Below are 17610 nucleotides of genomic sequence, written 5' to 3' on the forward strand. Positions count from 1 at the left end.
ATCTTCACCTTTCATGTCCTCATCACCCCTTTTTCATCTTCGCTTTTCAATTCCTTGTCGGGGATATGCTCCCGGCCATCGGAATGAGAACAGAGAATGTGTTAGAATAACAAACCGAGTCAGAATCCAGATTTACCACCAGCAAGGTGTGGAGGCGCTTCACACGGCCCGTCCCAAACCACTGATGTTCCCCTCTCCTTGCTGGCTTTTTATTCCAAAGCTCAGAGGATGACACACTTGAATACAAAGAGTTTGTTGCTGGATACAGCCAGCACGGGCAGACCAACTCACATATCTTGGCAACATAAATTCTTTAACATTCCTCATCTCCACTCTTTATTCACTCATCAAATTTAACTTCCTCATCTTCATAGTTCATTTTCTAATCGTCCTCATCCTTTTTTCACTTCCTCATCTTCACTTTTTAGCTCCTCATCTCAACTCTTCATTCACTCATCTCTTTTCATATCCTCATTGTCACTGTTCACTTCCTTGTCACTGTTCATTTACTCATCATATTTAACTTCCTCATCTTCACTTTTAACTTCCTCATCTTCACTTTTGACTTCCTCATTTTCACATTTTAATTCCTCATCTCAACCCTTCATTCACTCATCACTTTTCATATCCTCATTGTCACTATTCACTACCCTGTCTTCACTCTTCATTTACTCATCATATTTAACTTCCTCATCTTCACTTTTAACTTCCTCATCTGGACTCTTCATTCACTCATCAACATGTTTAACTTCCTCATCTTTACATTTTATTTCCTTACCTTCATCTTTCACATCCTTGTCATCCTTTTTTCAATTTCTCATTTTCACTTTTCACTTCCTTATCTCTTCTCTTCATTCACTCATCACAATTAATTTCCTCATCTTCACTCTTCATTCATTCATCTTCACATTTCACTTCTTCATCTTGACATTTTACTTCCGCATAGTCACTTTTCACTTCCTTATCTTTATTCTTTATTCACTCATCTTCGCTCTCCTCACTCACTCATCTTCACTTTTCACTTCCTCTGGAGCAGATGATCAAAACAACTTTCTTGTGACATCTGATCGTCACAGTCATTATCACAACATACTGAACACAAAAGCCATGATTTAAGATAAGTGTGTTAGAACTGAAGCCTGTAACAAAAAGTTGAAAGTGTTTTTTATTTTGTAAAATAAACAATAATAGTAACACAGTGAAATGCTTATATAACATGCTAAATGGTGGCTCAACCATAACGTTACAGTAGCTAAATGGTAACGGTAACCATTATTAGCTATATGCTAACATACTGGTGTAACATAACTTTATCTAGCATAACATAAGCTAAATGCTAACATGCTACACGACATTACCGTACATTTGCTGCTTAAAGATATAGTTTAGAAAATCAAATAAATCAGTTTTATTTATCAGAAATAGTTTTATAGTGTTCCATGTCATATTGAACAAGTTGAAATGTAGAGAAATAATGCAGCTTTATTATCGTTAGATTAGCGAAGACTTTAACTCCATGATAATATATAACATAATATAAACATTGGGTAAGTGGTAAAGTCACCTAACATTAGCTAGTATAACTAGTTATTATAGTATAACTAAGGTTTGCTACATGCTAATATAAGATGGATATTGACAAAATAAAAAATAAAATCAGTTGCATACTAGCTGCGTATGACTTAACATTACATGTTAATATAAAATAGTATGTGCTGATATAAGCTTAGCAACATGTTTAAATCCTTACAATCTTTGGAAATGCACAAAATCTAAATGTAGCACCATATCAGAATAATTTTGACACTCCCATTTAATTCCCATTTCAAGAAAACTCAATTACATGTCAGCAACAGATTGATGACAAACACTATTTAACTTGACTGACTTAACTATTGGTTGTTTTTGTTTTTTTTACAGAAAATACATAATAACTTGAAAATACATAGTTACTTGAACAATGTTTTGTTAATATTTTTAAATCTTCAAGTGAGCCAGGGAGCACAAAGTTTTTACAAATATTGTGATTTATTTTGTTACATACTCACTTGATGTAAAAACAAACTTTAAAAGAAACTTTCTTTCATCCATTGACTGTCCTTGTGTTGTTCATCCACATGAAACATGTGTTCTGCAACACCCTTCTCTGAGGCGAATTGGGATGACTAAGCAACTCTGTTACAGAGCCGGTGAGAATCCTTGGATCAGTGTGACAGTGGACAGTTGTTCCTCCTCCATTCTTCTCTCTTGCTTCCAGTCTGGATTCAACATCTGGGCCGACATGGGTCCGTTCGTGGTCTTCTATGTGGTCTACACCCTCTGTGTGTGTGTGGGTCTCCTCTGCGTGCTGCTGGTGGGCTGCTGGATGTCCCGCTGGCAGGGGGGCTTCGGCTGGACCGGATCTCTGATGCAGTTCAACTGGCATCCTGTGTTCATGGTGTCGGGGCTGGTGGTGGTCTACGGTTTCGGTAAGAATCTGAGAATGCTTGGTTGTTTTAGAGCTCCTGGTCGTGGTCAAGTCAGATGACAGACCCTTGTGACTACCGCGTCAGAAAAAAATAACTTTTGTCTTGTAATGTGAGAATTCAAAGCGATAATTTAGTTTAATTTTGTTGTTTTACTCACTTTGTGTCACTTTAATTTAATTTACTATCTTAGAGAGACGTACAAGCAACTCAGTTATTTGGTGTTAAACACAAAAACTTCTGCATTTTATGACAAAGGAAGACAAAGGTAAAATTGAAAAATCTATATGATGAAGAAGCATTGACATGTAACAAAGTATGTTTTTAATTGGTCAAACTTTTAAACTTAATCCTTTTTATAATGCCAACTTATATGTTAGCTTGGCTTGGCGTTTTTTTATCTTTTGTCTTTCACATGTAAAGCCAATGGAATGACATGCATTGATGTTGCTGAAGATAATGGCGTAATTCAAAAGTATTAAACACGCTCGGAAGATAGTAATAATTAAGTAACAATGGAGATGAAAATGAATAATAATAACCATAATAATATGGTAGTATAAATTAAGTATCAATGAATAATAATAAGATGATGATGATGACAGTATGTATTAAGTATTAACCAAGATGCCAATTAATATGATGATGATAGTATTTAAGTATTCATGAAGATTAATAATAATTTTAATAACAATAATAACTGATAATAATAATACGATTAATGATAATAATAATGATGATGATTAATATTAGTATTCATGAAGATTATATAAGATTAAATAATAATAATAATAATAGTAAGAATAATAATTATAATGTAATGATGATGATGACAGTATGAATTAAGCATTAATGGAAATGACGATAAAGATGAACATGAAAAGGATGATGTCAAGATGACAATAAAGACGAGATATGGATAAACCTCCACCAGCCGCTGTGGTCTACCGCACACCTTTCACCTGGACTCGGACGAAGGGGACTATGAAAGTGGTCCACGCCTCTCTGATGCTGCTGGCGCTGGTCCTCTGCTCTCTGGGTCTCCATGCGGTCTTCAGCTTCAAGCAGCTCCTCAGGATGTCAGACCTGCAGTCTCTGCACAGCTGGGTGGGCTTCGGCACCGTCCTGGTCTTTGCTCTTCAGGTTCGTGGAGCTAGGTTTGTGTAGTGTTGACTCCAACTTAAACGCCCACTGGTTTCTGCAGTGGGTGTCCGGGGGTGCAGCGTTCCTGTTGCCATGGACACCACTGTGGATCCGCCGTGGCCTGAAACCATTCCATGTCTGGGCAGGGAAAGTCATTCTGGTCCTGAGTTTGATCTCCTGCATCAGCGGCGTCAATGAGAAACTTCTTCTGTCAGCGTGAGTGAGAGTCCTCCTGACAACATGGCCCCTTATTTTTCCCTCACTGTCCTTGTCATCCTACCTGTTCTCTCTTCTCCTTTCCTGATCTCTCCTCATCTTACCTGATCTCTCTTCCCCTTTCCTGATCTCTCCTCATTTGACCTGATCTCTCCTTGTCTTACCTGATCTCTCCTGATCTTACCTGATCTCTCCTCGTCTTACCTGATCTCTCCTGGTCTTACCTGATCTCTCCTGATCTTACCTTATCTCTCATGGTCTTACCTGATCTCTCCTCATCTTAGCTGATCTCTCCTCGTCTTACCTGATCTCTCCTCGTCTTACCTGATCTCTCCTCATCTTACCTGATCTCTCCTGGTCTTACCTGATCTCTCCGGATCTTACCTGATCTCTCCTGGTCTTACCTGATCTCTCCTCATCTTAGCTGATCTCTCCTCATCTTAGCTGATCTCTCCTGATCTTACCTGATCTCTCCTGGTTTTACCTGATCTCTCCTGATCTTACCTGATCTCTCCTGATCTTACCTGATCTCTCCTGGTTTTACCTGATCTCTCCTGATCTTACCTGATCTCTCCTGGTCTTACCTGATCTCTCCTCATCTTAGCTGATCTCTCCTCGTCTTACCCGATCTCTCCTGGTCTTACCTGATCTCTCCTGATCTTACCTGATCTCTCCTGGTCTTACCTGATCTCTCCTGGTCTTACCTGATCTCTCCTGATCTTACCTGATCTCTCCTGGTCTTACCTGATCTCTCCTGATCTTACCTGATCTCTCCTGGTCTTACCTGATCTCTCCTCATCTTACCTGATCTCTCCTGGTCTTAACTGATCTCTCCTCATCTTACCTGATCTCTCCTCATCTTACCTGATCTCTCCTGGTCTTACCTGATCTCTCCTCATCTTATCTGATCTCTCCTCGTCTTACCTGATCTCTCCTGATCTTACCTGATCTCTCCTGGTCTTACCTGATCTCTCCTCATCTTACCTGATCTCTCCTGATCTTATCTGATCTCTCCTCGTCTTACCTGATCTCTCCTGGTCTTACCTGATCTCTCCTGATCTTACCTGATCTCTCCTGGTCTTACCTGATCTCTCCTCATTTTACCTGATCTCTCCTGGTCTTACCTGATCTCTCCTCGTCTTACCTGATCTCTCCTGATCTTACCTGATCTCTCCTCGTCTTACCTGATCTCTCCTGGTCTTACCTGATCTCTCCTGGTCTTACCTGATCTCGCCTCATCTTATCTGATCTCGCCTCATCTTACCTGATCTCTCCTGGTCCTGCCTGATCTTGCCTTATCTTGCCTGATCTCATATTCCCTTATACCTTATCTTTCCTAATCTTTCCTTTACCGTCCTAATCATTTCCTCGCATTTGTCCTTGTTCTACCTCATTTAACCCAAGCATTCCTTGTTATCTTCCCTACTATGGTTTTAACTCATCTGTCCTAATCTTTTCTTGTCTTTCCTCATTCCTCCTCATCTCCCCTGATCTTCTCTCATCTTCTCTCATCCTTTCTCAAGTTTCCTCATCTTTCCTGATCCATCCTAATCTCTTCTTGACCTGTCCATCCACAGCTACCATAATCCTTCTTTGTTTATCCTTGTCTTATCTGGTTTTTATCATCTGTGAACCTTTTTACAATGATTGTCAACTTTTTAGGTAGCTCCTAATTCAAACCCATGAATTTAGATTCAGCAGTTTTCTCTTTGTTTTAATCTCAGTAATCCATGCTACCGTCTTTCTCCATCAACTTTTTCTCATCACCATTCCCTGACTTCCCTCAACCTCACCATCTCCTCGTCTCGATCAGCAGCAGAAACTCCACCTCCTCTGGGCCGATGTTTTCATACCCAGCTCAGGTGAGGTTTGCAAACTCGGTCGGACTCTTGATCGTGGCATTCGGCCTGCTCATCTTTGGCATTCTGTCCAAAGAGAAATGGAAGCGTCCACAACCCTACGAGGAAAGAGAACATGTGAGTCAAAACTATAGAGTTTTTAAGCTTTTAAAAATAATTTACACAATTCACACAAACTTTATTTCTTTTAGCTTCTCTTTTTAGAAAACGGATTTTGACCAACGAGGACGTTCGACAGAATCATTCTTGTGACTGTTTCATCTCAGATGATCGAGAATAAAAATGCTGTTATAAGGTTGAAAGTGTGTCTGTGTTTTTATTTCAACAATTGGAGTGAGAAGAGGGATGAACACTTATAAATATACACTTGGAAATAGCCTGGACTGAAAAAAAAGAGCAGAAGACGTAAATATGAGGAAGGAGTCATAGTTCAAATGTAAACCACAAAGTCACTATATTTATTCAATATTCAAGTTAACAAATCGTCCACAACACAAATGCAATACGATTTATTAAGAGCTGGAATAAGTAAAAAATAGTATAAAAAAAGATGTTATTTTGTTCTTGTACAAAAAAAATTCAAAACAATAAAAAGAAACGTTCAAGGGGCGAGCCTGTAGTACCTACTCTAACCAATGTGGCAGCATCGGATCAATTAGTGAATTCCACCATAGAAGAAGAACCTCGGGTGACGTATGGTAATAGGAAACTAGCTCAGCGGCTAACTATTAGCCGCTAACTGTTTGTATTCTTCAAAATGGATGTAAATCAGACGAAACAAGAGCATTTGCTCGCACTAAAAGGTATTTTGTTATGTATACCTCCTTAAAGCAATGGCGTTATTTTATATGTTATTTCAATTACATGAAATGTTGTCTTTATAGTTGCTGTCATCTGCTAATGATGTTTATTTTGCTCATATTTATGTTCAACATTGAAACGACGTTTTAACATCTTCTTGTGGTTGGAAGTCTTAACACGCACCTTAGATAGTAGAATACGTGTTTATTATTGTATTGTGGATCACGACGTTTCAATGTGTTTACACCCTAATTTCTTAAATGGATCATTGAAGTTGAATCTAATCTTAACTGTGTTCAAATGCGATGACAGCGATCAAAATTTGTCATCCTTCTTCAAAAATAGACCATTATTTAAATTGAAAATGAAAACTAACAGATTACATTTTTCCTTGATACAATATTCTGTTTGTTAATATATGTCAAATAAATGAAAGTTCATTTATTAGCCACAATAAGTTGTACACGGTGTAGCTTATTTGTCAATAGAGCCTCTATAATAGATAGATAGATAGATAGATAATAACCTCTAAAATCACATCTGCTTACCTTCATTTAAAAAAGGAAAACAATCAAAAAATACTTTCAATGTTTAATCAGCACAGAATTACCTTGACCAGTTATGATTATATAGTAAACATGGAATAGTTTTATAGTAATGAAACACAAAAATCCATAAATCAAAAAACGCCAAATTTATCAAAGATGTTCAGAGACAATTGACCTCTGGCCTCCGGGGCCAGTCAAGTTTGAGACCACTGTAGCAGACAATATTACATTTTATGAAATTCTCTCGTTCATAGGGATTCTAAAAGTAATGAATAGCTGTTTGGTTATAAAATGTTCTAATGTCTGTAAGCACTCATCTGACCACTTTCTGTGTCCTGATAGTGATGCGACTGACAAAACCGACGCTCTTCACTAACCTGCCTGTAACATGTGAGCACCGAGATCTTCCAGGTGAGTCGGAGGCTTCTTCACGAACATCGTGTTTGCTCTATTCTATTCACAAAGTCTCTAAAACTATTCTTACTTTTCTATTCATACGTCTACTGTAGCTTTTGTGTTATAACAATGTTATAAAGATAGATAGAAAGGTAGAACTTTATTGATCCCTCTGGAGGTCTCCTTCGGGAAATTCTTTTTCCAATTAGCACACAGCAACACAGACATCAGATTCATAAAAATAAAAATAAGAACAAGAACAAAGAGAAATAAAAAGAAAGTACAAGATGGCACAATCTAAGCCTAAAGATAAAGAACATGTTTTAACTGTCTTCTAAACCTTACAAACGTGTGCCATAAATGAATGCAGTTGTTAAGATCGTTACCCTGGTAATCAGACAAAAATTGGGAAATAAATGAATTCCACCATTATTTAAGATTCCACCATCATTTTAGATTTGTCTTGACTCTGGCGTCAGCTCGTGTCACAAACAATCCGTGACGTTATGTGTTCTCCAGCAAGTGTTAATCTAGGTGTGCTTCAGAACATGCCTGGCTCATTAACACGTGAAGACCACACATGTCGCTGCTCTCTGTCCCGACAGGAGACTTGTTTGGTCGCCTCATGAAGGACGACCCCTCCACCATCAAGGGGGCCGAGACGCTGATGCTCGGGGAGATGCTGACGCTACCTCAAAACTTTGGGTGGGTAATAATGCGGGCCAGGATACCGTCTCATTATTGTCGACGCAACTCAAGCCTCTTCAATCCAACAGAAACATCTTCTTGGGCGAAACCTTCTCCAGTTACATCAGTGTGCACAACGACAGCCCTCAGATTGTGAAGGACATTCTGGTGAAAGTAAGTCACTCTCTCAACATTTGTTTGTTACACGTGCCTGACACATGGTGGCGTCCCGCAGGCCGACCTCCAGACCAGCTCTCAGAGACTTAACCTGTCGGCGTCAAACTCGGCGGTGGCAGAGTTGAAACCCGAGTGCTGCATCGATGACGTCATCCACCACGAGGTCAAAGAGATCGGAACACACATGTGAGTTCTTGCTATGTTGCACCATTATTTCAATGAGTAATTCAGCAGAAAAATGAAACTTTAAATAAGGATACATTACAATTCATTACAAAAAACAACATCTAAATAATGGGAAGGACAAGTGAATAACGGGGTTATATTTGCAAGAAAATAGTGATATGATATGTGTCATGATACAGGTCCAAAAATACCATATATTGAAGTAGATTGTGATTCTCTAGTACTAAGTATATATTTGTAGTATTTTCGAGTACTTGACTCTAGTGTTGCAGAATTTACAGACCACATGACTCTTGACTAAGTCGTAACTGTTTTCATTTGTTTTGAAACCAAAATATTTCCTAACATCAGCTTTAAAAGCTGCTGGAGTCGACTGTATCCTCTCATCCTCAGTCATTGCCGGGATCTCGTGGGATTTCCTTGTTCCTTTTGTTGCAGAGGACAAAGTGTCTGCTTGGTTTAAGTGCAACACAAAAAATTGCATAAATATTGTCATGTTAATCGTAAATAACAATTATTTTATATTATTTACACTGAAATATAAAGCATTACATAACTCAAATATAAATAATAAGATATTGTTTAAAAGCAATAAAAAAAAAACAATATTAAAGTGTATCGATATTGTGTTACAGAGTGATCAAGTAAAACAATTCTGCGTCTGCTCATCGTTACTAGGGGGTTGAAGGAAACTTTTTAGCTGCAAATGAAAGGTGCCCGAGTAAATGGCGAGTCTAAGGCACTGGCAAATTGGTTATTTAACTTGAGGTTCGTAAGTCTGTGGATCAAAATCTACTTATGGTTCCACGCACACGGCTCAGGACCAGAGGAGAGAAATCTTTCCAGGCTGTTGCTCCTAAGCTTTGGAACGATCTTCCTCTCTCTTTGCGCTTGATGGATCTACTGACTCCTTTAAGAAACATCTTAAGACGTTTCTATTTGTTCAGGCTTTTCCTTGAATTTCTCGAACTCCTGTGTTGTTCTCAGTATTATCTTGATCTTTAAAGTATGTACTTTTTTGAGTATTGTTTTGATTGTTTAAGCGCTTTGTGACCCTGGTCTCGAAAAGCGCTATATAAATAAATATTACTTACTTACTTACTTACTTTATTTTGAAAAGTGACCGGATTTTCTTCCGTGTAAAAATTGGCCTCTTGACACATCAAGGTGTCGTCTAGGTCATCAAAATGTATAAAAGAACAACACTAGATGGCACTGCTGAGTCAGAGTTGTAAGTTTCATGAAGTCCTTGTTACATCTGTTTGCTTTTCATTTCATTTTTACTTTTACCAGCTTTCCACACCTTAAAGTCTGGCATGTGAAACTAATGACTACATGTAAAAAAGCTGTTAGTGACGCCTGCTCAAGTGAACCTGTGATGAAACACTTTTATTAATAAACTGTATCTGTGACAATTCATTAGATAACCTGCTGCACAAACAGAGGAGAGTCCACAGTCCTGAATACCGATCCAGAACAACACAATGGAAAGATTGTCGACACAAAGCAGCCTTGTGAAAACATGTTTTGTCCGATTGTAATCTTGGCTTTCCCATTGCAGATTAGTGTGTGCCGTCAGTTACACCACCCACCACGGAGAGAAGCTCTACTTCAGGAAGTTCTTTAAATTCCAGGTGAGTCAACTTTTGTTGCCGGTATTTATCGGAACCTTCATAAATGAATGCAAATGAAAACCAGTCTCAGACATGGAGTAGCTGATCCTGTGACCCTGGTCTAGAAAGGCGCTTCACAAATAACTGATGAATAGATGGATGGATGGATGGATGGATGGATGTATAGATATTATATCAGTCCTTTTATGGTTTTTAGTTTTAATAAAGTGTGTATAAAATAAAATAATTAATTTTTAAATTTACAATTAACATGCAATTTTTCACCCCATTTTTGTGTTGCAATTTAACTTCCGGCCGCTAGATGGCAGTCATGATGTCCTTCAAAGCTGGAGGACCAATGGAATCCCCCATTAGAATGGCCATGACTGAGGATTAGAGGATACTGTACAGTCGACTCCAGAAGCTTTTAAAGCTGATGTTTGGAAATAGCTTGGTTTCAAAACAAATGAAATCAGTTACGACTTCGTCAAGAGTCATGTGGTCTGTAAATACTGCAACACCAGAGTCAAGTACTCGACAATACTACAAATATATCTTTGTTACTACAGTAACACAATATATTGTAATGCTAGGTTCTTGCCAATACTGTTGCTTGGGACGTCTTTATTCATTCAGGCCTTGAATGAGGTTGAATTCAGTCAGTATAGTGAAGTGTAGAATATGTTCTCTGGTATTGTTCTGCTCAGTGTTCTATTAAGAACTGTTTGAGGAGAGCAACAGATCTCATTAGAGGACAGGACTCTGGGCCGGTTCATCAGGGAGGTTAGAAATGCCACAGATCCGTACAAGAGTGGAGTCCACGCCACTGTCTTCCATCTTCAAAATGGAGCCTCTGAACGAGAGGAGTTCAGTGTTCAGTTTACAATCTATTCTGCACCAGGTTCTGAAGCCGCTGGACGTCAAGACAAAGTTCTACAACGCTGAGGTGAGTCTGTATTCTTTGTGTGATTCTCCTACTACACAACAAGTTCCATTTCATAGTCCAGTGTCTTCAAAAAGCTGCTAGAGAACATTTGTGTAAAAACCCACCTGCTGGAAAACCTTCTGTCACCAGTACTTGAATATGTCTGAAGCTCTACATGTTACCACCTGATGTGAGATCTGAGCTCTAGAAAATCTTTGGATTTAAAAACAATATATTTTTTTATTTTCTTTATGCATCTTCATAGAAATGTAATTTGATGGAGGAAGACAAACACGGATAATTAAAGTGATCTTTACCCTCAAAATGATGTGATCTAAACACTGATTTTACTGATTTTCACAAGTCTGTAAATCTGTCAAATAGATCAGATTCATCTTTAATTATTCATGACAATTTGGACTTCTTAATCTTATAAAGTTTAAATTACCTTTTTAACATCAGTTAAAATGTATAAAATGTATCTAAAAGTACAGAAAATCCACTAATTTAACTGCTAATGTGTATTAAACGTGAAGAGCCTCATTGATCGACTGGTGACAAAGGGTTTCCTCGTTAGCATTTCAGTTGTCATCATTTTTTGTTGTGAACATCTGTTGTCGTCATGTGTAACCGTGTTCATTGTGTGTTTTTTTTGTTTTTTTATTTCTCTCCATTAGAGCGACCTCAGTTCTGTGGTAATTCTTCTGTTTCATCGCTCACTCGCTTCCTCTCCCACCTTTTTTTCTCGCTGCTGAGTCGGCAGAAAGTCGCAGCAGAACCAAGAACACGATAGAAGTTTGAGATGAAATGGAAACATTTGAATCTTACACGTAATTATGTGAAAGAAAAACTTAAGACGTTGTTTATTTTGAAGTTAAAACTACTTAAAAAAAACAGAGTTAAGACCAAAATAAAGTAAATTAAGTTCCATGGTTTAATTTTGACTGTAAAATGATTGAAGGATTTCACTGTAAACATAGATTTAAATGTGTCCTTGGTTTGGTGTCTTTCTGCTGACTCGCATGTTCCTCCTGGTTTGTGGTGATGTGGGCTCTGACATGTTCAATCCATCTTTGATTGTTTTGTGATTGTTGCTGAAGATGATGTGGAGCGAGAGACTCCGGGAGCTGTGATTCGAATCAGGATCATACTAGTACAAACCTGGCAATGGGGAATGGGATGTTCCTGCTGAGTGGTCTTTGCTTGACTTTCTTACACAGAAGATGTTGTTTTTACTTTGAGACACTTGACTCTCGGTTCTTCTGATGATCTCAGAAATCACTTCGCACCAACATGTTTGAAGAGGTGGAAGAAGTTAAGCACGGTTGATAGTGGGGGCAGCAGCTGGAGCAAAGAAGTCCAGACTTTCCTCTCCCTAGAAACCTTCTCTGGCGGTTCTGGAGAACACTGAGGTGTTCAGAGGAGACATGTTGTCTTCAGGTTTCCTAAGAAGGCTCCAAAGTCATCTTCTCTTCACGTAGAGGAGCAGAGGTGCTGCTTTGAGTCTCTCCTGAATGACTGAGCTCCTCACTTTCCAGAGTCTAGACCTGGTTCTTTGGGTCACAAAGTTGTTGACCAAAGATGAAAGTAGGAACGTAGCTGGAACAGTGGAAATGGAGAGCTTTGCCTTTTGGCTCAGCTCTTTCTTCACCAAGACGGATACTACAGTGACCTCATGACTGAGGAGTTGCACTGATCCATTGGTCAATCTCACATCTTTCCCTCGCTCATGATGTTAGCGTGAGGAAAGAATTGATACATTTATTATTGTGTTGTTTTTCTACACAATACTTTGTAAATATATTTAGCAGTACTATGTATATTATTTGTATCATATATATTTTATTTTTTATGTTTTATTAATTGTGTATAAAATAAAAATAATTAGAATTTTGTATTCGCAATCAAACATTCAAATATATGCGGTGTTAATTTTTGTGTTGCGGTTAAAATTACGGCCACTAGATGGCGTCATTGCATCCTCTGTGGCTTAAAACACAATGAAATCCTGTGATGACAGTGATGACTGAGGACAAGAGGATACAGTCGACTCCAGCAGCTTTTAAAGCTGATGTTTGGACATATTTTGGTTGCAAAACAAAGAAGTTACGACTTCTTCAAGAGTCATGTGGTCTGTAAATACTACAACACCAGAGTCAAGTACTCGACAATACTACAAATATATCCTTGTTACTACAGTATCACTATATGGTATTGATGCAACTGTATCATGATACTTATCATATCGCTAGATTCTTGCCAATACACACCCCTACTCGTGAACAAAGCTCTAAGATACTGAAACTCCTTCACCTGGGGATGAATCTTCCTTCGACCTGACTATGGTCTTAGATTTAGAGGAGCTGATCCTCATCTCAGCCGCTTCAAATCTGGCTGCATTTCTATCAAATACATTTTTTATGTCATAAATCAAGTTCAGTGTCATCTTAGACCAGCAGGACCCGCGTCAAGCTTCCATGGTGAACAACATCTTCTGTACTTCTGCAGACACGTCCACTAACTCCTCGTGGTCACCTGAGCTGCATAAGAACTAAACTCACCTGCACTTGGACCCTCAGTCGAGGAGTCATGTGACCCTAGTGTTGCTCAGTTGACTGTTGGTCTCCCAGACAGACGAGGTTTTCCTGGAGGCCCAGATCCAGAACATCACCACGTCCCCGATGTTCATGGAGAAGGTCTCGCTGGAACCTTCCATGATGTACAACGTCTCCGAGCTCAACGTGGTGAGCAGCCACGAGCACGGGTGAGTCGGTCGCGCTCGCCGCCGTCCTGCACCCCCTGACCCAGACCTCCCCCCCTCAGAGAGTCCACCTTCGGGAAGATGTCCTACCTGCAGCCCATGGACACCCGGCAGTACCTCTACTGCCTGAAGCCCAAGCCGGAGTACGCCGAGAAGGCCGGCATCATCAAGGGCGTGACCGTCATCGGGAAGTTGGACATCGTGTGGAAGACAAACCTGGGGGAGCGAGGCCGACTGCAGACCAGCCAGCTGCAGAGAATGGTACCCATGACTCTGACTCAACTTGCATATAATGTTTAATGACTCTGACTCAACTTACATATAATGATTAATGACTCTGACTCAACTTACGTATAATGTTTAATGACTCTGACTCAACTTACATATAATGATTAATGACTCTGACTCAACTTACGTATAATGTTTAATGACTCTGACTCAAGAGATGCAAGAAGATTAATGACTCTGACGTTAAGTTGTCAACGACTCTGACTCAAGATTCATGAATAGTTCAATAACTTTGACTCAAAAGATAATTAAAGGTTAATGACTCTGACTCAAGATTAGTGAATAGGTCAATGACTCCGACTAGAAATATAATAAAAGGTTCATGACTCTGACTCAAAAGACGTTAAGTGGTCAACGACTCTGACCCGAGATTTATGTATAGGTCAATGACTCTGAGTCAAAAGATAATAAAAGGTCAATGACTCTGAGTCAAAAGATAATAAAAGGTCAATGACTCTGAGTCAAAAGATAATAAAAGGTCAATGACTCTGACTCAAAGGATAATAAAAGGTTAATGACTCTGACTCAAAAGATAATAAAAGGTCAATGACTATGACTCAAAAGATTAAAAAAAAAAGGTCAATGACTCTGACTCAAAAGATAATAAAAGGTTAATGACTCTGACTCAAAAGATAAAAAAAAAAGGTTAATGACTCTGACTCAAGATTCATGAATAGGTCAATGACTCTGACTCAAAGGATAATAAAAGGTCAATGACTCTGACTCAAAGGATAATAAAAGGTTAATGACTCTGAGTCAAAGGATAATAAAAGGTTAATGACTCTGACTCAAAAGATAATAAAAGGTTAATGACTCTGACTCAAAAGATAATAAAAGGTTAATGACTCTGACTCAAAAGATAATAAAAGGTTAATGACTCTGACTCAAAAGATAATAAAAGGTCAATGACTATGACTCAAAAGATAAAAAAAAAAGGTCAATGACTCTGACTCAAAAGATAATAAAAGGTTAATGACTCTGACTCAAAAGATAAAAAAAAAAGGTTAATGACTCTGACTCAAGATTCATGAATAGGTCAATGACTCTGACTCAAAGGATAATAAAAGGTTAATGACTCTGAGTCAAAGGATAATAAAAGGTTAATGACTCTGACTCAAAAGATAATAAAAGGTCAATGACTCTGACTCAAAAGATAAAAAAAAAAAGGTCAATGACTCTGACTCAAAAGATAATAAAAGGTTAATGACTCTGACTCAAAAGATAAAAAAAAAAGGTTAATGACTCTGACTCAAGATTCATGAATAGGTCAATGACTCTGACTCAAAGGATAATAAAAGGTTAATGACTCTGAGTCAAAGGATAATAAAAGGTTAATGACTCTGACTCAAAAGATAATAAAAGGTCAATGACTCTGACTCAAAAGATAATGAAAGGTCAATGACTCTGACTCAAAAGATAATAAAAGGTCAATGACTCTGACTCAAAAGATAATAAAAGGTCAATGACTCTGACTCAAAAGATAATAAAAGGTCAATGACTCTGACTCAAAAGATAATAAAAGGTTAATGACTCTGACTCAAAAGATAATAAAAGGTTAATGACTCTGACTCAAAAGATAATAAAAGGTTAATGACTCTGACTCAAAAGATAATAAAAGGTCAATGACTCTGACTCAAAGGATAATAAAAGGTTAATGACTCTGAGTCAAAGGATAATAAAAGGTTAATGACTCTGACTCAAAAGATAATAAAAGGTTAATGACTCTGACTCAAAAGATAATAAAAGGTTAATGACTCTGACTCAAAAGATAATAAAAGGTTAATGACTCTGACTCAAAAGATAATAAAAGGTCAATGACTATGACTCAAAAGATAAAAAAAAAAGGTCAATGACTCTGACTCAAAAGATAATAAAAGGTTAATGACTCTGACTCAAAAGATAAAAAAAAAAGGTTAATGACTCTGACTCAAGATTCATGAATAGGTCAATGACTCTGACTCAAAGGATAATAAAAGGTTAATGACTCTGACTCAAAGGATAATAAAAGGTTAATGACTCTGAGTCAAAGGATAATAAAAGGTTAATGACTCTGACTCAAAAGATAATGAAAGGTCAATGACTCTGACTCAAAAGATAATAAAAGGTTAATGACTCTGACTCAAAGGATAATAAAAGGTTAATGACTCTGACTCAAAAGATAATAAAAGGTCAATGACTCTGACTCAAAAGATAATAAAAGGTTAATGACTCTGACTCAAAGGATAATAAAAGGTCAATGACTCTGACTCAAAGGATAATAAAAGGTTAATGACTCTGACTCAAAGGATAATAAAAGGTTAATGACTCTGACTCAAAAGATAATAAAAGGTCAATGACTCTGACTCAAAAGATAATGAAAGGTCAATGACTCTGACTCAAAAGATAATAAAAGGTCAATGACTCTGACTCAAAAGATAATAAAAGGTCAATGACTCTGACTCAAAAGATAATAAAAGGTCAATGACTCTGACTCAAAAGATAATGAAAGGTCAATGACTCTGACTCAAAAGATAATAAAAGGTCAATGACTCTGACTCAAAAGATAATAAAAGGTTAATGACTCTGACTCAAAAGATAATAAAAGGTTAATGACTCTGACTCAAAAGATAATAAAAGGTTAATGACTCTGACTCAAGTGACGTTAAGTTGTCAACGACTCTGACTCAAGAGGCAAGTAAAGGTCAATGACTCTGACTCCAAAGATTAGAAAAGGTCGATGACTCATGACATGAAGAACTGTAATGAGTCATAAGATAACGACTCATGGTCAGAACTGAGCTCCATCTCTTCTTCCTCTCAGGCTCCAGGCTACGGCGACATCCGGCTCTCCATGGAAACCATTCCTGACACTGTGAACCTGGAAGAACCTTTCGACATCGTCTGTAAGATCACCAACTGCAGGTGAGTCTCGAGTCGGCGACACGTGTTTGCGAGGGTCTCGGATCATGTGATCATGTCACTCAACTCAAGTCTGACCCTTTAGCGAGCGGACCATGGATCTGGTTCTGGACATGTGCAACACCAGGTCCATCCACTGGTGTGGAGTCTCCGGGCGACAGCTGGGAAAGCTCAACCCCGGATCCTTCCTCTCGCTGCTGCTCACCCTCCTCCCGTCCGTCCAGGGTCTCCAGGTACGACCCCCCGACTCACCCCCTTCTCTACCCCCCTCCCCTCTGTGGTCATGTGACGTGTGCACATGTGTTCCAGAGCATCTCCGGCCTCCGACTGACCGACAGCTTCCTGAAGAGGACGTACGAGTACGACGACGTGGCCCAGGTGTGCGTGGTCTGTCCGTACACCAGCAACGAGTGCTGACCCGGCATGACCTTGGTTCCCGCACGCGGACCAACAAGAACTCTATTGCAGCCCAGAACCACACTGTGATTTTTATCCTGGGAGCAGTGAGTCTTTTAAATCCTGTCGATAATTTAAAACCTTGTAAATGTTCAGATGTCTTAATAAATGATGTGCGTGACCAAATGAGATCAGAACCTTTTAGTGACTCGGTTCTTTTATCTACATTTAAACTTTGATTCTTTTAATTC

General features: G+C 38.6%; 2 protein-coding genes across 3 annotated transcripts; both read left to right on the forward strand.

Annotated features, from left to right (window-relative positions):
• Nucleotides 1-2281: 2281 nt before the first annotated feature.
• LOC148079418 (lysosomal membrane ascorbate-dependent ferrireductase CYB561A3-like) lies at nt 2282-5910 on the forward strand. The gene is made up of 5 exons (XM_087792283.1): nt 2282-2468; nt 3400-3608; nt 3670-3824; nt 5638-5800; nt 5875-5910. Exons 1-5 carry the CDS (start codon nt 2282-2284, stop codon nt 5899-5901), a joined length of 741 nt encoding a protein of 246 aa, XP_087648409.1. The 3' UTR covers nt 5902-5910.
• Nucleotides 5911-6366: 456 nt separating this feature from the next.
• Nucleotides 6367-17556, forward strand: trappc13 (trafficking protein particle complex subunit 13). 2 transcript variants are annotated; one of them, XM_087790969.1, is made up of 13 exons: nt 6367-6486; nt 7375-7443; nt 8034-8133; nt 8205-8289; nt 8351-8478; nt 10040-10112; nt 10993-11037; nt 11694-11711; nt 13647-13780; nt 13840-14038; nt 16866-16966; nt 17049-17196; nt 17273-17556. In XM_087790969.1, the coding sequence occupies exons 1-13, from the start codon at nt 6441-6443 to the stop codon at nt 17378-17380; spliced, it is 1254 nt and encodes a 417-aa protein (XP_087647095.1). In that variant the 5' UTR covers nt 6367-6440; the 3' UTR covers nt 17381-17556. The 2 variants fall into 2 exon arrangements, with proteins under 2 accessions (XP_087647095.1, XP_087647096.1); XM_087790970.1 differs by lacking the exon at nt 11694-11711.
• Nucleotides 17557-17610: the final 54 nt, after the last annotated feature.

The sequence above is a fragment of the Callionymus lyra genome, chromosome 5, assembly GCF_982586985.1.
Source record: "Callionymus lyra chromosome 5, fCalLyr1.hap1.1, whole genome shotgun sequence".
In the NCBI taxonomy this organism is placed as follows: Eukaryota; Metazoa; Chordata; class Actinopteri; order Syngnathiformes; family Callionymidae; genus Callionymus; species Callionymus lyra.